This window comes from Rissa tridactyla, chromosome 5 (genome assembly GCF_028500815.1).
Source record: "Rissa tridactyla isolate bRisTri1 chromosome 5, bRisTri1.patW.cur.20221130, whole genome shotgun sequence".
Lineage (NCBI taxonomy): Eukaryota > Metazoa > Chordata > Aves > Charadriiformes > Laridae > Rissa > Rissa tridactyla.
This window is the reverse complement of record NC_071470.1, coordinates 28,072,405-28,095,358: the sequence shown is the minus strand read 5'-3', so window position 1 is coordinate 28,095,358 and position 22,954 is coordinate 28,072,405. Positions and strand designations below refer to the sequence as shown.

The 22,954-nt window shown below is 38.7% G+C and overlaps 1 protein-coding gene across 8 annotated transcripts in view; it reads left to right on the top strand.

Annotated features, from left to right (window-relative positions):
* C5H4orf50 (chromosome 5 C4orf50 homolog) overlaps nucleotides 1-22,954 on the top strand; it is a 41,598-nt gene that overhangs the window by 11,095 nt on the left and 7,549 nt on the right. For 3 of the 8 annotated variants that reach the window (XM_054203880.1, XM_054203875.1, XM_054203879.1), the window contains 8 exons: nucleotides 2,977-3,091; nucleotides 5,007-5,128; nucleotides 5,483-7,702; nucleotides 8,464-8,583; nucleotides 10,265-10,411; nucleotides 13,866-14,042; nucleotides 16,290-16,346; nucleotides 16,741-16,923. In XM_054203880.1, the coding sequence (XP_054059855.1) occupies nucleotides 2,977-3,091; nucleotides 5,007-5,128; nucleotides 5,483-7,702; nucleotides 8,464-8,583; nucleotides 10,265-10,411; nucleotides 13,866-14,042; nucleotides 16,290-16,346; nucleotides 16,741-16,923 (3,141 nt within the window). Of the gene's footprint in view, nucleotides 1-2,976; nucleotides 3,092-5,006; nucleotides 5,129-5,482; nucleotides 7,703-8,463; nucleotides 8,584-10,264; nucleotides 10,412-12,160; nucleotides 12,272-13,865; nucleotides 14,043-16,289; nucleotides 16,347-16,740; nucleotides 16,924-17,448; nucleotides 20,278-22,954 lie in introns of those variants that run through there. The other 5 variants (XM_054203881.1, XM_054203876.1, XM_054203877.1 and 2 more) reach the window with 5 other exon arrangements.

The following is a 22,954-nucleotide window of genomic DNA, read 5'->3' as shown; positions in this document are numbered from 1 at the left end:
ATAGGTGTGAAAAAAACCCCTTTAATATAGGAGGACAATCAGACTGTGAGTATTTCCACAACTCGGAGAAGGTAGAGGGGTTCTTTTGTCTGTAAAAGCTAGAAGAAATAAAGACAAAGTGTTTTACCCTGGCAGTTGAACGCACCTTTGCAGACATGGTGATTTTGTACCATTACTGGTTCTACAGTCCCAAAGAAGTGAGGTCCAGGAGGTTGCCTTTGTGTGAGAGAGAAAGAGTGGTAAGATCATCCCGCAGTCACTGGCAGCGCAGGTGTGAACTTTGTGGAGAGCTCAGAAGCCGTGCCTCACCGCATGTGTCTCCGCAGCTGCCCAGAGGTGGCACAAGGACTGACTGCTGTTGCTTGTTTTTATACTTAGCCTGGACCATTGCTACAGTTACTTTAATGAGTGAATTCGCTTCTTCTTGGGAATGAAAATATTTTGAAAATATTTTAAGATATTTCTAGAGAGTCTTGCACTGAATTGTAAACATGTACAACAACCGAGTGCACTGTGAGGGACTGCACAGCTAAAATCAGGAGGAGCGAGGGCTTTCAGAGCCAGGGAAGAACTATTGGTTTGAGAAAATTGAGAAAAGGAGAAAGCAAACGTTATTTGAAGGTGTGAGCGCAAGATATATCAAGTAACTAATTGCCTGAGACTAATCCCAAGAGTCTTTGAAGAAACAGGACCAAATCTCTCATTCTATGCTGTACCCTAATAAAAGGTTATCTTTTCCTCTACATAACGTTTTCTAACCATTTCCTCTCTAAGTATTAATTTACAGCTGTGTTATTCTAGGCGGTTGCTGAGTCTCAATTACCCAGTCTTTGGTATAAATGGCCATAATTTGTGTTAAGCCGGTTTACTTTGATTTGCTGCACAGTAGGTTGTGTTCCCTAAATGCTGTGTGTTGCATCATCAGCTTCAAATCTTGTGCCTTATGCATTTCTGGTTGTCTTTTCCTCCGCTTTTGGTACTGCTACTAATTCACATGGATATTGCTAGTAGAAAATGGTTTGAAATAGCAGGGAAAAATTTCAATATCTGTGATAAAAGGAGAAGGGAGACATCTGGTGTTGCACTGTAAAACTGAAGAGGGCTTTTTCCCCTTATCTTGTGTTTTACTAGGACCCATCAAAATAGAATTTCCTAATCTCATTACCTTGATCTTGTAGTATTCATGCCAAAACAGTTACAAGAAAAAACTGTTTGGGCTCATCATATTCCATCAACAGCTATAAAAATGAGAAACTGTGTGCAATACAAGGAAGATTTTCATGCCGTTACTTTTCTGGAAAGCTGCCTGTATATCGCTTTTCACTGAAAGAGTGAATGGGATCATTTGCCTATTTCACAGCTAGGAAAAGCATAGTTTGTGAAAATGGCTTTATCAGACTCCTGTGAAATACACATGGCATCAGATTCCTCAGTAAATACCATGTCGCTCAAATGCCAAGCACATCAGTTATTCCTGAAAACTAGCCTGAGTTGTTATCGCATCTTCGTGCAATAAGATCCAATTAGATGTTTTGTTCTGGTACTGTAGAGGTGACCTGTGTCTCGCAGAGGGGTGTAGTCACATAAATCTGAATGTCCAAACTTGGTCTCAGGATCTTGTCTGCAATATTCCAATTGCAGCCTATGCCTGAATGAAAAATGTGTTAAAAAGCAGCTGGTTCCATGTGACTATGTCTTGATTTATCAGACAGTTTCTGTTTGTGAACTTTAGAGGTCTGTTGAAGGAAAAGTATGAAACATCCTTCTACAGCTTTCATATGACACTGAGGTCTTGATCTCACAATGTGGTGTTCCTGGTATCCAAGCATTGGATCTTTTACATCATTTTGTGTAACTTTCTTTTGACAGAACCCACATATATGTCAATAAAAGATATCTGGGAAGAAACAAAGGCAAACTTTCAGGAAAGGAATGGATGTGTTTCAAGGAATTAACATTAGCTTCAATATTGCTGAGAAAATGAAGGAAGAAATCTTGGAAATGTTGTGGTTTCCACTTAAGTCAGGCCTCACAGTCAAGAAGTCATAATAGAGCACTATAATGTGGCAGCTGACTTGGGTTGAAATCAAAGTTATTCTCACCAGTGATCCTGTGGAAAATCAAATGGCTTTTCTGACTCACTATGGACTGAAGGCTTTGAAGTCATTGCCTTTCCCATCTCTATATAATTTTAAGGCTGCAGCTGGGCCCAAAGGGACCAACTTTGTTTTCTGCTGGCATTCGATGCAGAACAGTGCAGGAAAACAAAAGTGACTGTGTTGGCTTGTTTTCTGCACTGTAGCTGTTTTGGCTACTGCCTTGATTATGTGTTTTGCTGAGAAACATGAAGCCTGAGTCTTCTGTTCACTAAAAATGCGCATGGTGCATGGGAAATGTGACCTGCTGTGTACCAAGCAATAAGGGTATCTGTTTTGCAGCAGGAATTCTCACAATTTCCAAATTCAGTCAGGGAGTCAAGATAAATATCAAGAACAAAATATGAAATTTACAATTAATTCATCAATGGAAAAGAAAATTTTATTTGGAACAATTATTCTACTTTGAGTTCTTCCAACCTAGGAACAGTTGTCTTTGTAACTAGGCACTGAACTATTAGTCTCATTCCCTACTTGGTTGGACTTTCTTTTCTCTTTGTTCATGAGCATATAACTCAGTCTCTGTTCCGTCTGTGATCTGACACATTGCATGCTTATTCCTCAGATTTTCTTCTTAACTCTTCGTTTTGTTAAACTATGAAGGAAACATTAGGGGGAAGTCTAAAACCACAACATTTACTAGAAAATGTTGGAATGAGAAAATTGTATGAAATAATAGCAATTATAATGAAATATAATGAAATAATGGGTCTTTTGAATGCAAAATAGCAAAGGAAATTTATGTAACTGTTTTTCATATCACAAGCACTGTATAATTATAATCTTTTTTTTTTCTTTTCTTCTTCCTTTGCCCTTTAAGAATGGAGGTTTAATCCAGGATGACATTCAAAATCTGAAATGGGAAGCAGTCTTGGATTCGTTCAGAAGCAGAGCTATTCAAACTCCAGTTGTGCTGCAAAATGCTAAAAATTCTGGTATGAAAACAAGCTGGAATTTTTACTTTCATTTCTGTGCAATAAAACTGAAGATGATTTCATTCACGTGGTGTGCATGACTAGAAAGTATAAGACCTTCTAATAACCTCCTCATCTGGAAACTGTGTCTTGGGCAGGTGAAACAATAACTATTTGCCAGTATGATATAAGCATTTAGATATGAACAGTCTCAAGAAATCCTAGGATCTTGGAATAGTTTGGCTTGGAAGAGACCTTTAAAGGTCATCTAGTCCAATCCCCCTGCAATGAGCGGGTACTCTTTCAAGTAGATCAGGTTGCTCAGAACCTCGTCCAACCTGACCTTGAATGTTTCCAGTGATGGGACATCTACCACCTCTCTGGGCAACAATCTGTTCCAGTGTTTGACCACCCTCATTGTAAAAAATATCTTCCTTATATCTAGTTTGAATCTACCCCCATTTAGTTAAAAAAACCCTTGTCCTATCGCAACAGGCCCTGCAAAAAGGTTTGTCTGCATCTTTCTTATGAACCCCCTTTAAGTACTGAAAGGCCACAAAAAGGTCTCCTTGGAGCCTTCTTTTCTCCAGGCTGAACAACCCCAACTCTCTCAGGAGAGGTTTTCCATCATTCTGATCATTTTTGTGTCCCTCCTCTGGACCCGCTCCAACAGGTCCATGTCTTTTTTGTGCTGAGGGCTCCAGAGCAGTACTCCAGGTGGGGTCTCACCAGAGCAGAGTAGAGGGGAAGAGTCGTTGACCTGCTGGCCATGATTCTTTTGATGCAGCCCAGGATACAGTTGGCCTTCTGGGCTGTGAGTGCACATTACAGAATCACAGAATCTTCATGGTTGGAAAGGACCCTTAAGATCATCGAGTCCAACCAAACAACCTACAATCTCTGCCAGTAGAGCATGCCCTGAAGTGCCACATCTAGACGTTTCTTAAACACCTCTAGGGATGGTGACTCAACCACCTCCCTGGGCAGGCTGTTCCAGTGCCTGACCGCTCTTTCAGTAAAGTAATTCTTTCTAATACCTAATCTAAACCTCCCCTGCTGCAACTTCAGACCGTTTCCTCTGGTCCTGTCATTATTTACTTGGGAAAGTTGTCTCATGTCCAGCTTTTCATCCACAAGTCCCCCTTGGCAGGGCTACTCTCAATCCTTTCATCCCCCAGCCTGTATTGATACCAGGGTTGCCCTGACTCAGGTGCAGGATCTTGTGCTTGGCCTTGTTGAACCTCCTGATGTTCACATGGGCCCAATTTTTGAGCTTGTCCAGGTCCCTCTGGATGGCATCCTGTCGCTCCGGCATGTCAACCGCACCACTTAGCTTGGTGTTGTCCACAAACTTGCTGAGGGTAACTTGCTGAGAACTTTCAAGAAGCTACAGAGATGCAGAATTAGGGGATACTTACCATGTCCTGGCTGCAGTATAGTGTTTGGGAACGCTGTGCAGCAGATTTGCTTTTCAGACCAAACAACATGGAAGCTCTGAACTTGACAAATTATATCAGGTAAATTTTTCCAACACAGATTAATGAAAACTTTATAGCAAGTTTCAGTGTATGCAAATGCCAGACCTGCACTGAATAATTTTAACCCATAAGTTTAACCCATGAGTTTTCATCTACTCACTGTAATGAGATGTATTTTCCATTTTTAAATGCTTCAAGAACTGGTATGGGGACCCAAAATAGACCTTATTTTAGTGCTTAAGATTTTTGTTTCCTTGTGAAGTTTGTTTTCTTGTTTAGTGTCGTGCTTATCTCTGCATATTTGGTGATGTGTGCTTCTGCTAGAAAAGGTAGTTTTGAGCACACTCTCACTAAAATACTTTTCTGTTCAAAACATCTGGTCAGATGTTTTGGGGGTTTGTTTTTCATGTAACTATCTGAGAGTGGCATTACAACTGTCCAGTGCTTTACCATAACAGAAACACAAGGATATGGCCGTGATGGACTAAAGCAGATGGAGGAGCTACCAGAACTTCTACCAGTTTTGGAACACAATTGCAGTGCCTTTGCAAAAGTTGCTGGTCTAGCTGAGATTGAGCAGGTGAGAAGAAAAGTTACCGCTACTCTTGCTATCTTTGTGCACAGTCTGTGCAGAGTCTGTGAATTTTGTGATAAAGTGAAGAGTTGGTGTATTTAAAAAATTGATGTAAAAGTAGCTTTAAATCATAGCTACTAAAGATGTTATTCAAGATGAATACCTGTGTGCACTAAGAACATTATTGACTTATTTGTACCTTTAGTCTCATTGCAAATCTTTTTATAATTTGAAAATTTTTTTCTCATCTATGTAATCATGTATTTTATGGATGGAAAATAAATTATGATTAGCAACATAGAATGGTATATCTCAGCTTATGTTTTTTGGTTTGGAACATTTCTCTTTTGCTATTACCAGGTCACCCTTGGAACAAAGAGGGCAGGTACTCTAGAAGATAATTTCACTTTGTTCAGATGTACCCCAAATTATTGTGCAGCAAGACTGCTTCCCTCTTGCTCTGAGAAGTTAACTACCGATGAGGCAAGTAAGGAAACCAAAGATGAAGAAAACTTTTCTCTCTTGAAGGAAAAAGTTATAGATCTACCAGCAAAGACATCCTCTGTTTCTGTGGCTGAAGCTTTGATGACGAAGAAGCTCCAGCTTACCTTGTTAGAACCTGAAAGCTACCACATATCAGCTGTCACCACTGTGAAGGAAACGAAGAGTTTGGATTTCTCTGAGGCAAACACCAGTCTTTGCTCTGATGCACTTGTTGCAGAAGGAGGATTTTCTGACAAAGCTTCTGCACTTCTTCGTGGAAAGATGCCTTGTACTGTGACTGAAATTTTCACATCATTTCTAGAAAAATATAATGTTGAAAAACATTGGGAAAACAAGCAAATTCTGCCAAAAAGCATAAGTGAAAATATATGTCTGGATGAAGTTGTTGATGATGGAAAGTACCACCAAAAAACCTTTATAGGGAGAGCTAAAGGAGAAGAAATACAGAATGAACAAGCCCAACCACAACAGGTGACCTGTATTCCTGAGGAAAGTTCTAAAGTTTTAAATAAAACTGAATTGATGAGGCCTGGGAAGCAAGCAATGGAAGCCAGAGACAGCCTAGGTAGCCCACAGGATGTCCAAAATTTATCTGTTGATTTTAAAGATTTAAAGAAGCATTTTGAAGGGAGCCCTGAACAAATGGAGAAACAAGGAAACCTCTCAGAAATCTGCATCTCCGATGTGAATAGGGCATATAAGGGAGAAGACATAATCAAAATGGAGGAGGAAGGAGATCAACCTCAGAAACCAACTCACCAAACAAACCCTACCAGCAATATTGGGCTGAAAGAAAAGAAACACCAGGCTGTGAAACTATGTGAACCAAATGAGAAGAATTTCTCATGTCAAAAAATAATTGCTGAAAATATACAATATGCATACTGTCAGAATTTTTTTTGGTCAGAAGCAGAGAGGTATCCACTAAGCATATTGTCTCCTTTGCGGGAGAGGGAGGTGTGCTTAAGCAAACTGTTCCTGCCAGGGAGCAATTTTTATGAGCATTTGTGTCATCTGTCACTACCGGAAGCTGGTAATGAACGTAATGTGAAAATATATGCACTGGAAAAAGTGGTGGCTGTATGTTCCCAGAGGATATTTCTACTGATGCAAGAGAATGAAAATTACTCAAAAAAGGTCTGTATATTACAACAGGAGAATGAGAGATATGCCCAGATGATGTGTGCACTGGAAGAGGAGATGGATGCATATTTTCAATACATTTTAGCAGTAGATGAAGCTAACGTTGTTTCATTCCAAAACTTACTTAATGAGAAAGAAGTTGCTGGTGGATGTTGTAATAACTTATCAGAAGAAAACACTGTGAGCCCAGGAACATTTTTTGTTGAAACCTTGTCTAAGAACCCCTCATGTGTTGAAGAGAAAAACAGGAATTCTGAAAAAGACTCTTTGACAATTGCATCAAATAAACTTCCCAGGACTGTTTTATCCCTGGATGGAAGGAAAACGAGATATTTCCAGCTGCTTTCTGACCTGAAAGAAGAAAGAAGCAGATGCTTCAAAGAAATAGCTAAATTATTACAAGACAAGGAGAACTATGTAACAAAATATAATGAATTAATACAAGAGAGTGAAGGCAATTTACAAAGAATATCTCTTTTAGAAGGTGAAAAAGAAGCTTTACTGGGATGTTTGGCAGAGGTAAAGCGTGAACGAGACAAATATGGGACCTTGGTTTCAGAACTTCAAGAGTGCAAAACCAGCTGTTATCAAACTATTTCTGATTTACAGAAGGAAAAACGTGCACTGAAAAGAGAAATAGACAGAATCAAGAAAGAAACTTCAGAACAGCTTGATGAATTTCATAAGGCAAATGCAAACTTTATTTTAGAAAATAACCAATTGAAAGAATTAATGCCTTCTTTGGGTTTCACCGATGAAGAGCTGAGAAAAGGTAAAATTTTGGAAACAAAGGAAAAGATAGTAAAACTAAAAGAAGAAAGTCAGCAATGTGGTCTTAAGCCAGAGAAAGTTGAAACAGCATGTAGTGTAACTCAGACTGAAGAAGAAGGAGTTCTGGTTGTAGACCCTTCAAACTATTTTCCCAGAAAAGAGGTAAATAATAACAATGAGGTATGTTATCAAGCAGGATTTTCTAAAGAAAGGGGGAGATATAAACGTCATTTGGAGGACAAAGCTAACTTAACTTTGTAATATAAAAAATGTTGTAACCTCCTATGTGTTGGAGATCTGAGGTGCTAAAGTTAACTTTTAAATAGAAGGCAAAATACCACAGAGGTTTTTTCTGAATCTTGTATTAGAGAATTTTAAAATTATACAGCAAGCTACAAAGTTAAAAATAATGCTTAAAAGAGCGCATTGTTCAGGGATTTTTAAAATTATTTATCTTCTTGCAGGAGTAAAAGCTTCTGGTAGAGCAAATTGATTTCCACAGATTTCTGTTATAATGGTGAAGTATTCAAGGTTGTGAATCAATCATGTCTTATTGAAAAGTACGCACATGTACACATACTAACTTTTATTCTGATAGGGCCTATTTTTTCTACTGTTACGATTTTTTGAAACGTGTGCCTAAAGACAGGATCTTTATTTATAGCTGATTTCTCATCCACATTTTTTCTTTGTAGTCATGAATCTTACACCACAGTGAATTTCTATGGAGATCACTACGTTCCTGTAAAAGCAGAATTATTACTTCAGTTGAGAATAATCCACAGGGAAAGATTTATCTCTAGTATCTTGATTTTACGCAAATGGTTTTAATAATTCTGAAGGAAACTGTATATTGTTCTGTAAAAACCAGTGTGCCATTTTATATGGGTGAGAGGAGTCACGTCTTTCTGTTGTGTATACAGGGCAGCATGTTTGAAAGCTACAGTGTGATGAAAGAGCAAGTTGAAAAGGCAAAAGAGGAACTAAAAATACAGCAAAAGGAGTTAGAAAACTCAAAAAAAGAGGTAACCTTCTACTCTGATGTAATTCTGAGGAGCAAATTTTTTCTTTCTTGTTTTCTTACGTGTCTGTTCTTTCTGCCAGGATTTAACGCTTTTACAAAACAGGGAATACTCTGATCTGCAGAACCAAAACGTACCTCTTTGATCTTTCCGTTAAGTGATGAATTGTACAGTCATTCATGGTTGGCCGGAACTTCAAGTGAAGCTGTGTAGCTCCAGCACACTTTGACGGAAGGCGGGTGCTTAATAAAGACACACAGCAGAAACGATCCGGTGCGGCCATGTCTGGGCAGGCTGCTTCCCTCCGCTCAATAGAAATGAGGAGGTGTAGAAGGCAGTAGAAGCATCCAGGACTACGACAAACCTGAATTCAAAGTAGTTTTTGAATGAGAGGCAAAATGATGTAAAATCTGACACTGCTGAGGCGTCTCAATACATCCGATGACGGTGTGAAGCAGGCACACCGCTCCTTCTCTACACATCTATGTAGTAAACACGAAGTCCAACACTACCTACACGGAGACTCGTTTGGATGGCTGGTTCTGTGCCTGTGTAAAGTAAATCTGCAGTTTTAATACCAACCAAAGCAGCTTTCAGTCCTGTGCCTTTCCGAATGCATTAGCTTTCACATTCCTATTTTTTATTGAACAATCTCCACTGCACGCTTACCTAAGCAGAAATATATTGCTTTTATGGCAAGCATGTATTTATGGGGTGGTTTCATGCAATAACAGGCATAGCTCGGACTCCCTGTGAAAAAACCACTGGCAGTAACAAGTGTGTTGAGCGTGTAAAACATAGCAGGGTTATACATGGTGGGTGTACATAATGGTTGTCCTTTGACAGCTTTATAAGACTTCCCAGATTTCAGGTGAGGCGACTGGAACGAAAGCGTGAATTTGCATGTGTGACTTTGCAATTTGAACATGAACATGATCATTTAGTTTTTATTTATTTTTTTAAAATCTGATTAACTTGTGTCCTTCTAAGCCTTTTATGTGTTACAAGAAGTAGCGTGTTACACCACCTTCCTCAGTTTACTTAAAAGAATGTGAAGCCTTTGCTTTCACAAGAGACAAGAAATGATCTGTCATATGAGGGGAAAAGCTTGCTGTCAGACAACTGGCTGATCTACTGAGTGGTTTTTTTGTGGTTTTGCTGTTGCTTTTTTCAAAAACTACAGTTAATGTATATAAGTGGAGAAAATGCATCCTAGAAAAAATATAAAGGTGAATATATGGAGGCGCTTTTTTTTTCCTCCTTTGCATTTTTCATTTTTGACGTTTCTCAGGAAGACTTTTTTCCCCCAGCTGATAAAAATCTTACTTTCCATTTGCTCTGAGGGCTTTCAAAGATGTAATCTCTGAAACGGTGAGTGCATTCACCACTGCTTTTTTTAGCTTTATTCAGAATACTCAAGGTACCTTCAAATTTAGAAATCAATTTAAAAATTAATCTATTTTTCTGCATAGCTCTAGTTAGATATGTTTCCATAGGACTTGCTTTAAGAGTCTTACTAATTTCTTATAATAAGATTATAGTGTATTGTGTAATTCCATTTATTTTAATCAATTTACAAAAATTTAAAACTTGTGGTGTGGAGATCAGACTCAAGACCACAGTTGTAAGGTGGTATTGAGAAATGATACCACTGCTAGACTAATTGTACTCAGTAATTTTGCTTTTTAATTCTTCCCATTAGGCTCAGAAGTGGTACAGGGAACTTGGCTTTGCCGAAACAAGATATGAAGAAATCAAAACTCGTTTGATGCAGGCTCTCTCAGAATTAGACCGTCTTAAACAAGAAGTGGGGGACAAAATGCTTGGAAAGCACAACTGCAAATTGATGGTATGTACATAAATGGCATGGATAAAAGCATATTCCTTTGGATGGAGTGTTTTGTAGGCAGAGACAACCATTATTGTTATTTGCAATAGATTTGAAGCAAGCACAGTGCACCTAGAACCACTGGAGCTATAAATTTGAAAGTAAGCAGATATTTTGCAAGGCAGACTATCTGTCTGTCAGATACTCTGAAGTCTGGGCTCTGCGTGGGCATTATAGACACCTCCATTTTTTTGGAGGGCTCTTGTCCTGCTCTGTCTAGCCAGAGTCATTTTCTGAAGCAGGGATTTTCAGGTGGCCTTCATGAAAGGTGTTTCCCTTCTGCCTTTCCCGCTCTGTGGTTGGAGAAGTCTCCAGTGTTTCCAGTATTTGCCCTTTGAGTCTTCTAGCCCTGAGTACTAGATTTGGAAAGGCAAAATGAAGCTGTGATGCTGGACATTTTGTGGAGCAGCTACCACTGTGAATGAGTGGTAGGTGGTGTGGATTAATGTGGAGTCAAAGGCTATAACTGATGCATGCAGCCCAAATGTGTATCCCCAAAATCCAGGAAATCTTTCGGTCACATGGGGCAGAGAAGGCTTCATTGGAATGTATCTATATCACATAAATTCTGGATTTGCCTTAAATGGAAGCTTTTTGGATTTTCATGTGGCTCTGTGTCTTGATAAAGTTTTTGTGGTTTCTACCAAAACGAAGTGTTTTATGGAAAAATTATGATTATTTAATAATTTCCTGGAAGCAGCTTTCATAAAGACTTTTCAACTAGCCCTGAAATTATTTCTGTCCTTGACAGGAAAACTGTGAAGAAGAAATATGCAACTTTTATCAGCTGGAAAAGCAATTTTGTAGCAATCTACAACTTTTGCAAGTTTAGTTTGAACAGGTTAGATAGATATGGCTTTGGAAGAACATAAAAACACATTCTGGAAAATTTATTTTTCAGTTAGTTGTCACCCTTGTTCAGAAGTGCTTTTCATCCCACAAAGTTATTAATAAACTCTGATACAGTAAATCACAATAATTTCTGGTTTTGCCTGTTCTGAAGTTATTTTTCTGGAAGACGTCTGTCTATGACGGTTGAAAGAAGTGAATATATGAGCATTCTGGACCTAGAACCCGAGGTTAGGAGGTCTTTGAGATGTAACATGTTTTTTAGGCATGCCTTTTAGGACTTTGCCCATAGCTTATGTTCTACAGCCCCCAGTGCCCAAGGATCCTAGTTCTCAGCCAAGACTCGAAAAGACTGTCATGATATTATTCATTGCAAGTAAAAGAGAGCTAAAATAACACGCTCCAAGATTACTGCTAGGAGTCTTTGTTTCACTTTCCTGCTAACATAGGAAACACAATTTAGCATAAGAGCATTTGGGGAAATTTTCTAGGATGTTCAGGCAGCCTTCTGAATCATGGTGCTGTAGTAGGAGGTAGGAGAGGTATGTGGATGAGCAGGAAGGGAGCAGGATACTATTTACAGCTTTGAAAATTAATACAAGAGTTTTCCATGAAATGCACACAGCGAATAAGGTGCCAGGCTTTCTCGGTGAACTGCTGACTCCTGTCATGACCTGGAGACAAAAAGTCATGTTATCTCTCATTTTTCTCATTGAATTTTTAGACAAGCACAGTGCACACAAGAAGAGGAAGATTTATTTTTATTTTTAGTGTTTAGGCACCAACTTCAAAGACTAGAGATCTTGCCAGGTAAAAATACACTGAGTTAAATGCTACGTTTTGGTTATTTCCCATCCGCAGCTGCTGGGTCCTTCACCCTTCTGGAGCTTGACTGCACAACCAAATGGTAGCTGTTAACTGGGACATCTGACAGAGTGATCATAAATAAACCTTGTATGCCTCATTTATGCTTTTAAACTACAGAAAACTGCTAGCAGGTCAGCAAAATGCAAAAGGAAAGAGGAAAGAAATTTTTTATTTCACAACCTCTTTTTCCATTAAGCATCTTCAGCTAAGGAGTGTTTCCATTTATTATTTAACATATTTTCTGTGTGGGAAAAACGATGATGAGGAAAATACTATGTCTCAGACTCATCCTCAGGCTTTTGTCACAGCAACCCTGTTCTAATCAATCTTGATGTGTCCAAAAGTTGCTATTGTTCTTTTCTCTTAACACAAGAGGGAGCCAAAAAGTTTGGTACAAAGCATGCGCGACTTGCTTAAATGCTGTGCATAGAGGACTTGCTTCATTAGGAAGAACAATATGAAAAGGTCGTATTTCTGTTTTTATCTGTGTTGCAGTGATGTGTCTCAGACAGAGTGGTGTGATCGATGACTTCAGTTTGCTGTTTTCTATGAAATGGTGCCTTCAGTATGTTGTAGTCACCAAGGGTGTCAAAGTTGGAAAGACTGTCAGAAAGCAAAGGAAAATTTAACTGTGTTGTTGTGCATCACAGCTGAATATTACCTCTTCTCTCAGTTGTATCAATGTTAATAACCATTAGAATCAAACCGTCTTCCTGCATGTTTTGTCAGAATGTCATATGGTTTTACCGCAGTATATCGTAGGTCTGACTCGAATTTTTAGCTTAATCACTGAAATGCTTAATCTTTTAGACTCGCTGATATAACGTGTTATCAGAAATGTTGAGCAGCTGTGTGTATCAACTCAATATTTTTTTGAATATAAATTCACAATAGCGTAAGTGTTTTCCACAAGACTTTCTTCACTCTCAGATTCTCTTCATTCTTAATCTATGTGTTTAATCTGACAGTGTCACTTCTAGGAGCTGACTTGATGGTGCTGTCCGTCAGTCTAAACTTTTCACTAATCCTTTCAATCTAAATGCATGCAATAAAAAAAAAAAAAAAAAAAAATTAGACGTGGGTGAGGAGGAGTTAAATTCAGAAGCTCCTCCTTCTACTTGTTCTGTACTACTATTGCTACATTTTAACGTAATAAATATTTTCTTTTTAAATATTTTTGAAATTTACATTTAAAATCTGATTAGTATTATTAATAATCTTCCAAAACACAAATATAACTGGGAGAGCAGAGTTTGCTCTCTGAGATAAATCTATGTAGAGAAACAAGGGGCGTGTTATATAGCAGTTGGAGCGGGAGACTGGGGACTTTTGAGTTTTATTCTCACTGTGTGACCATAGGTTGGTCACTTACTCTGTCTGTGTCCCAGTTTCCCCAAATGTGAAATTATTGCAATGCAATACTTACCTTGAAGGAGTGTTGTGAAATCCCAGTCCTACACCTGCTCTCACAGGGGATCAAGAACTCCTTGCTCATAAACAATTTTAAGATTTGTGCAGGATGTTAGTGCTAATATGTTTATGAAGGTTTGAAGTTATACGTTTTACATCAGCTTTTTCTTTTTTTGGCATACAAGGTAGGCATGTATATTGATTGAGATTTTTGTGCTTTAAAACACGATTGAGAATATTTTCATTATTTTGTACACCTCATTTGATAATTTGTGTATTTGCTCTCTAGCCTGTGCACAATGTGGAATATGCCCAGGAAACAGAGGAGAATAAAATAGCTAATAAGAGATTACAGCAGCAAGTGCTGACCTTGAAAGCCCAGCTCAGGGACCAAGCTGCATTACAAAATCAGTTTCATGACCTGCAGAATGAAGTGGAACTCCTTCAGGCTCAGCTATATGAAAAGGTATATTAAAGCTGTTTTCTGTCTGCTTAAGTGGGTGAACAAATCTGAGTTTAGGCTTCAGATTCTACCCCTTTTTTCTCAAAGGAGAGAACCAAAATAGTCTTCTTTCCTGGGAATGAATCTGAGGATAATTAAATGGTTTACAGGCATATAGAAGTACCCCTGACTTAAGAGAAATAAGGAAAAGATATAAACCGCCTGGGTGGCTGATGTGGTGAAAAGATGATAGACCGTAATAAAAGTTGCTGCCAGTCCCTGCTATAATCCCCGCAGTGTAATGCAAGCAAAGTAGTGCTGGAATTCTTTAAGGAGCCACCTCCTTGGCTTAAATTGTCAGGATTTTTAACATTCTCGATTCTCTGTATCAGATTAGGAAACTCAGTGAGCTAGTGATAGAATTTTGATAGAGTTTTTTCTAACTTTTTTTGAGCCAGCTGCTAGGGTTACATGTTAAGAGTTTCATTAACACATTTTCATTGGGGACATGGTTTGTATTTTTATTGGCATAGTTGTTCTGGTGAGAGCCCCCGTGTATACACAAGTATACTTGCATGAGCAGTTTTTACACTTGTGCATTGTATTTCACCTGGCAAACCAGAGCAGGTGCAGTCATTAACATTTGCACAGCTACTGCCTTGTTGTGTGACTAGAACTGCTCACCTCTTAGGTGAAAACAAATTTCTGCTAGAACTTTTTTCCCCTTAGAATTTGTTTCCTATTTCTTTGGAAACTATTTTTTGAAAAGGCATGATAGTTACAGTGTGAGCCAAATTGGAACTGCCCATCATACTCTGAAACAAATAATGAATGTCATTTTCTCAATAATATTCTTCATACCCTTGTACGATGTGTAGAACATGCTTCTATCTTTCCTCTGAAATACAAGAGATGATTTTCTTCTCCCTACTGGGCACAAGTTTCATCCTACTTGCTCCATGGTAACTCCACCTATTCTAGAGTTTGGGGTTTGGGGTTTTTTTTCATTTGTTTATTTTTGGGGGCAGGGTGGGGTTTGTTTGGTTTGGTTTTTTTTTCCCTAGCCTTATCGTGTGCTGTGATTTGCTTTAAAGCAGTCCTGTAACAGAGGGTTAGTGGCTTCTCTCAGGCGTTGGTTAGGATGCCTCTTAGCAGTATAGTGGAGGTAAAATGAAAATCTTTTGTAGCTTCTGGTGTCTGTAGTGATGGATGGTGCAAATCAGATGGTAGGTGGGTAAAGGATGAGACGTGTTATCCATATAAATGGGCAGCTCCTAATTGTTCTATTGCATTGGCAGAATGTTTTATTCCATGCCACATCAAGAATTGAATGTTGCCAGGGACCTACTGCTAGGTTTTTTCTTGTTCCCCCAGTGCTAGTGCAATGTAAAGACACGTCTCTCCTGTCCTACCTACTCTGTTTCTTCCCAAGCCCACAGTTTATTAGCTGAGGACCATGTGACCTCTTTCAGCATAACTGAATTTTCATAAAGGGAATCTTCTGGTGCATATAATATACTTACTGTAGGCTTTATAGAAACGCAAATTGTCAAGCAAAATGAATGCAAAGGAATCTGTACTTTATTGCCAAATAATACTGTATTGATTTGTAATAGAAATTACCTGGCAGGATACTGTATTTTTTCTGCATAATCAGAAAGCAAGTTTCCCAAGAATAATAAACATTTTAATCGTAAAGTACAGACTAGGTCATCTGGCTCACCTCCTAATAGAAGACGTGCATCGATTGTCTCAGAGTAGAAAGTTGTTGATGTTCACATTTGAGAGCCTGCCATGGAATACGCATTTAGAAAATCCCTCCTTGTTTCTTGCATAATATAGATATATATGATATAGATATAGATAGATATAGATAAGAAAGGAAAAAACCTTTCCCCAAAAGGCTATTTTGAAAGATTCACAGAGTAAATGGGAACATGAGTTCATAATGAAGGATACCAAGTATTTAAAATGATGCTGCTTTGAAGAAATAACCTCACTGATAAAGGGCTCCATCTAAAACCATCCAAAAGCATTTGGTAATGCACAAGACCACCATTAATGCTAGTAGGACAGTGTTTGTGTGACTGGGCAGGTCCATGTCCATGTACAAGCAACTCCTTACACTGCTTCATCGTGTTTGTGATACAGGGTCACACAAATACGCGAAGTGCCTTGGAAGTCAGGCCTAAAACGAATAGCAAAAAGCTGCTACAGTATTTTAAAATGACTCTTGAATAAATTAATGCAGAATGTTTTTTAACCTTTCAGGAAAAAGAACTTCAGAAGAGAAAGTCTGAAGTGAAGCTGACACTAGCTCCTCTGAAGGTACTCTTATTTTCCTGAAAGCTGATGTAGGACCTGCACAGGGGTGTATCCCTTTGCTTGCGGGCTTCTGTGTGTCTGCCTGCCTTCTGCAGCTGCCCCTGACTTAGCTTTAGGCTTTAGGTAAAGGCTTGCTGACGTTATTGGTGACATATATGCTACTTTTTAGCCTGTCAAAAGGGGGACCTCTCATACGGAAAGGGAACATCTCTTTCCAGTTTACCTGTGCGCACGCATTGCTGTTGCAGGGTGCAGAGGCACCTAATGGCCTAGAAACACAGGAATGGCAGTCTATAGCTTTGGGTCAAAACTTGTGAAATTACAGATCAGACACAAAAAATAATCTTGCAGTCTCAATAGGGAGTGAAATCGATGTATATGTGTTCGTGCCACATAGGCTAAGCTGGCTTGCCTCACCCGAAAGTGCCAGGAAAGGAACAGCTTCATTATGAGGATGCATGACGAATTTCACAGGCAAGGAATTATTAACTCTGCATTTGATGAAGAGGTGAAAAACTTGGTGAATGACATGACTCTGGCAGAGTACATGGTCGCTTTTACACCAATGTGTGATCAAGAGGTAAGTGTTTGTACTTGTAGGATCCTTCCGTTTCCACTATTGTATTAAGTCAGTGATTTATTTAGTTTTAAAGTGCTTAGTGAGACTCAATGTGTAGTTATAAAATATATTTCAGCACTTAATATAAATAATGCGTCAGAAAATTCAGTGGACTTGGCTGTTTTACTGCTGGTTTAGTCAGGGTTTAAATCTTCTGGAGCTTATCACAAAGTACATTAGTGCTCCATGCAAAAAACATTTCCCTGATATTTTGGAAAGTACCATAGCGGATAATGCAGCACATATTATTCAATTTCAATTTAAATATGAATTTTGCATTTTCTTCCTGCAAAATGCATCATCTCAGATTTCTGAAAAAATCAGAAAAAAAGTTTCCCACGTATCATTTTACGATTTAAGTCATCTCAGCGAATGCTCGTATTTAAAAAGAAATTGGTTAGTTACATTTCGCTGGCAAGATTAAACTGGTTCCAGTAGGATACACTCTGCTTCACACCTGGTTATATTCAACATTATCATTAATAGCTTGGATGCCTGGAATATAGTTCATATTTTTGGAGTAGCACCTACTTGAAGACATTCTTAAGGACAGGAATCTGAATCTGGCAACCTGGAGAAACAGGAATATCCTTGCCATACTTCAGTAACCTTCAAACAAGCTCTTTTTTCCCCTTTGATTTTCTCTCTCTTATTATTTTAAACAAAGCCTGTAAAAATGCCCAAACAACATTTGGTAATGTCTATGTCAAGTATACTCAAGTAGAATCTTGCTGGTTATAAGGGAGGGAAAACCTGTATTTTGTGTTACACATTTGTAAAATATTGGGAAAGTGGCTGCCTACCACAGCAGGACACTGAATGTAGGTTCATACTATGTTTTGTACTTCAGCCAACACAATGCACTGCAAAATGAATGCTTTAAAATAATTTATTTTTTAATGGCACTGACATCTATTTTTCATGAGCAGAAGTAAAGATGCATAGAATGGGCGTATAGTATAGTAAATCCATAGGACTATTTGACTGATTATTTTGCAGTTTTACACACAGCGTGGTATTCTGTATCACTGAAGAAGCTTATTCTTGTAGTGTTATTGAGTGTTGCAAGCTATCACTCAATCATACTTGTTTCTGTGGCAAGAATTAATTTAACTGCACGTTAAAGAAAAGGTAGATTGATTCTTCAAGGTAAATAGCATTCAAATTTAGGAAAATAAACAAGAGTTTGCTGGTTCATAAATATATCTTTTTCTTTTTATTTTGCTTGTCTTCTACTACCTTTGTTTCACTCAACCTTTTTTTGTATGCTTTGGGGTTTTGTATGCTTCGGGTTTTATGTGCCTTTATGTCTACATATGCCATCGACCTATCATGAGCAGCACTGTCATTATAAGATGAAAAGGCAGTGTGGTTGCAGGATGGGACAGGATTCTGTGTCTGGTTCTGTCTCCTTTGAGTATGTCAAGTCTGGGTCCACCACTGTCTCGCCCAAGCTCACATTGAGAATGAATGTTTTATGTGGCAGCAGTTAGTAACTCATCTGTCAGCAGGGAGATAATACTTCACCGCCTTCAGACGTTTTCTCAGACGTTGCTGTGATAAATGAGCATTAGTGTAAAGCTTCCCAATACAATAAATATCAAAATACTGGTCACACTCACACTGTCTCCCTGAATGTCTAATTATCACAAAACTTAGCAGCTCCAAGAGAAGAGAATTAGATTGAATCTGTATTCTGACGGCCAGTGAGTTCATTTGCAACGCAGGAGCCCCACATTCAACTCCCTGCTTCAATAGATATTTAGCTATTCATGCTAAGTGGAGCACAAACCCCTTCCCATAGTACCCAGCACCGTAGTGGCCAGAGGCCTCACTTAGGCTCAGGCACACTGGGACTAAAGCCTGGTTTTTTTGGTCATGCAGAGAACAGACTGGCTCTTGCTGGGCAGCTTGACACTGAGCTTCAGACCATTCCGGTCTGTGTTAAGTAATTCCATGTGCAACAGGGGAAACCTTTCCTGTCAAGGCAGATCTGAATGATCCCATGAAAAATTTAGGTTTCCATGGATCCAATGGAAAGCATTTGGGTGAGAAATTGTCCAAGTGTCACTACTCCTAATTTAATAAATTATGGTTACAATTAAAAAGAAGAGAGACCATTTCGCATTCATGTGATATGTTCCTTTGTTTTTAAAAATCCTGTACTGAATTCTGTAGACATGTGTTAAACTGAACTGACTTTTCATCTTTGGGGATTCATTTTTTGTGTTTCAACTCTTATTCTCACTGGAATTCACATCTAAGATTCCAGAGCTATGCCCAGCTTTTACTTACATGAAAGTCCTTTGAAAGCTCCTTCCCTTCCTTCCCCTCAAATTTCACTTCTAAATCATTTCTAACATTTGAACACTTCCGGAGAAAACCTGGTGGATCAATGCTGCCTCCCCTCCCCCCCCCCCCCCTTCTTTCCTAAATTAAAGATTTGCAATTGGCTTTATTCATTTCTGGACCCAGTGACAAATGGAAGCCTGTTACACACTGGCAGCAGACCTGCCTGCTTTGGCTTGATGATGAATTTCAACCGCGAGAGTGCAGTGATGCACGAAGGGCTGATCCAGAGTCCTTTGAAGGGAAAAGGGACTCTGTATTCAATTCAGGATCTGGGCTTTTGTAGTTTGTTAAAAAACTTTTTGTCTGGTTCTCAGCAGAAAATATGTCTTAAAATTCTGTTAAGAACTCTTTTTCCATCTCCACTGTGTTGGAATTAGATGTAGATTAGATAGATCTACCCTAGCTGTGCACTAGGAAGCTCCAGCTTCTGTGGAAGGCTTATGGGCATCAACAAGTTACTCACGCTTAAAGACAAAAGTGAGCTTCAGTTCTTTGCCTGTTCAGGACACAACAGATGGTTGCTCATTCCCTTCTGTTTGCCAGAAATGTTTTCTTCCTAATACTCATCCCAATTAAAATACTAAAACACAAAGAGAGTGTGATGCAAAACCAATCATCTTTGGAGCTTCTTTTCAGACTTCCCTTTCAGTGTTCAAAACTCTGTTCTCAGATATGATAAATCACTCTTGTCCCAGTGGCTTTATCTTGCTGATTTGCACTAACTCAAAGCTTCAAATCAGTTCAGTTTAGCAGAGCAGCATGCATTTTCAGTTTTGTTATTCTGGATTATTTTCCCAGTCCAGTGTTACATGCAAATGTTTTTGATTGAGAAATAAAATTTGCTTGAATCATGTAATACCTCATGATTTTGTTCCAGGAGTGTACTTTTCACTGAGGCCAGATATACACTGGAGTAATCTGTTCAGAAAAGCCCACTTTTCTTCTCTTAATATTCTTTCAAATCCCTGTAAAGAGAACTAGATTTTGAATGACTTTTCCTGCTATGAAACTGTTCACCATGAAGCTCTTTAATTGTAATTTAGTTTAAGTAAGAAATTTAGTGTAGTTCAATTTAATTTTAGTTTGGTTTATCATAATAAACATATACTATTGCACAGGAGGGGTTTTATTTCAATTCTTTTTCATCCAAAGAAAACAGCTATTTCACTGTAGTGAAAGCAAAAATTGTGTGCAGGATAGTGAAAAAAAGCTTCATCATGCCTGCCTCTCAATTTTGAAAAAAAATAACCTTTTGGGGAGCCATAGGAATGACAATGTATGTCCAATATGGGTTTGAAATTTTTGAAGGCATGAAGAAGTTAATTTCTAAGCCTTTGTCTATATTTTCCTTTTTGAAGAACTAAACTGAGAAACCATTGGAGCCCCTTGTAGAGACACGGTAATAAATTTGAGCAACTGACATAATTAAAATCTTGTCTTATTTTGCGTTTGGAAAATGAAAAGCACGTGTCTGAAGAGGACATCCTAGGGACAAGGGCTGCCTCCAGCGGGTGCACATGGCACTCAACACAGTGCCATAGCTGGGATTCACATGCCCAATGTCAGGCGCAGAATATGTGGCCGTTTTTGGCCTTTTGTCGTGTCCCATTTTAATCATCCTCTTTTAAATGCTGATTTATTTATTTTTTTTCAATCAGAAAGGCCTTTTCCTTTTCCTTGTCTTTCTTTTCTTGCTGTTGTAGAATTAATCATGGACATTATTAACAGTGATTGTTTCTCTGCCTTTCCCAGTGGAAAGTACACAGGACAGCATTCATCAACTGTTGTTAGACATTCAGGTTCACCGAACAGCTAACAAAAAGGACTAGGACTGAGATTTGCAACAACTGGTTTACTTGGGTTGGTAACAGTGGGAAGCAAGAGAAGATGCTTCAGATAACTAATAGGAAATGTGAAAGAGAAGGCTCCAAATTTTTCTGAATTTAGGTGTCTACTTGCAGTTTAAGAAACAGGCTTTACCCAGTTTGACGAGCCTGGAGATGAGGCTGTGCCCATGCTACTTTTGATATGTTAGAGAACCACACAGAGGAGCAAGAGAGCTTGACTTGACCTTCACCTGAGCTCATCCCAGCCAGTGCAGCTGTGCAGTATTTTGGGGCCTTTTCTCTCTCTTTCGGGACGTGTGTGGAGAAGCAGGAGTATGTTCAATTCTTTCCCTCAAATGACTGAGCCAAAGTGTCCTGGTTTTATGTCAACAGCCCCTGTGCAGATGACTGATGGCTGGTATGGATAATGCTGCTGTACTCGTTCGCTTCAGTTTGTCTTGGCTGGAAGGCTTTGACTTGATGATAGATTTTATATGCTCTTTCCATAGCAGATCTGAAACCATTGTCGCTATTTGCCCCCATTTTTCAGGGCTGAGAGGGAATTTGTGCAAGGAGTATAGGGACAAATGGTAGTGCTCTTTATTGCTTTTCATGGAGTCATCTTAAACCTTATAGATAGGAAGCTCCAGGCAAAGAATGTGTCCAGTGTAGTGAATTATTTGTTTTGCAGAATAGGGAATAAATGTGCAGAACAGTATAGCTTAATCCTCCTTTGTATCAGGGGATTTCTTCTGAGATACTTCCTGGTGGAACAATGGTTTGTGCTTTTTTTTTCTCCCCCACCCCCCGCCCCCTTCTACTCATTTCTTTGCAAGAAACCACTTACCGCTTTCCAGTGAATCATATTTGAAGGAAACAGGCCTGAAATAACATTCTGTGATGCTCTCCTTAAAATGATTTGTGCATGACTGGTGAGATCAGAAGCTTTTCTGGCACTGAGGGTGAGATACAGTTCATGTTTGATGTCAGTTTTTCAGACAATCACGTCCATGGTGCTTCTTTTCATAGTTAGTGGAGAGAAAAAGTTACTTACAAGGAGGTATCCTGCCTATTTTAAGTATCTGCTTTAGATAAGGTCGGAGGAGTTGGAGAAGCTGGATTCCATCGATTGTGAAGCAGGCCAGGAGGAGATATGCTTCCGTCAGATGAATTTCTCCCTCAAAGGGGAGAACAAGTTTAACTTTGGGGTTTCATTCTTTTGGGAACAATGTTAATCAACACCAAGGGAACTTTCAAGACAAAGTTTTTTGCAGGGAGACAATTCTTTTTCTGACATTATAGAAAATATGACTTGAATCATTGGAATTCCAAGGGGATGAAAGAGAGGAGATGGTGATTGTTATTTGGTAATTTTTTTAAAGAAGGGTAAAATCCATATGTTAGTTTTGACCTTCAGAAAGATTATTAAAAATACTGAAGGGTATAAAATACAGATTAAAAGCAGGTAAGGGCAGCCTGGCCTTTCCAGTGGAATAGCTGATAAAGCTGTTCAGTAATTGTGTAAATGGCTGTTTGTACAGAGGGTAGCTCAAGAATTTGTAGTGTCTGAGGAGGTGGTACATACTCAAGGTTTTAAAGTAAAACAGAATTTGGTTTACAAAGATTTAGATCTGTTTCCTGACTGCGTACATAATACAGATATTTTAGCAGAGGTTTTTGCTCTAATTCATGGCCAACAGTGTGCGTTTGTCTAGAATAGTAAATGCAAATAGAGTAACTGCCTTGCTTAAAAAAAGCAAAGCTTTAAAAATTAACCTTTCTTTATTTTCTGATAGATGGTAGAATTTAGAGTA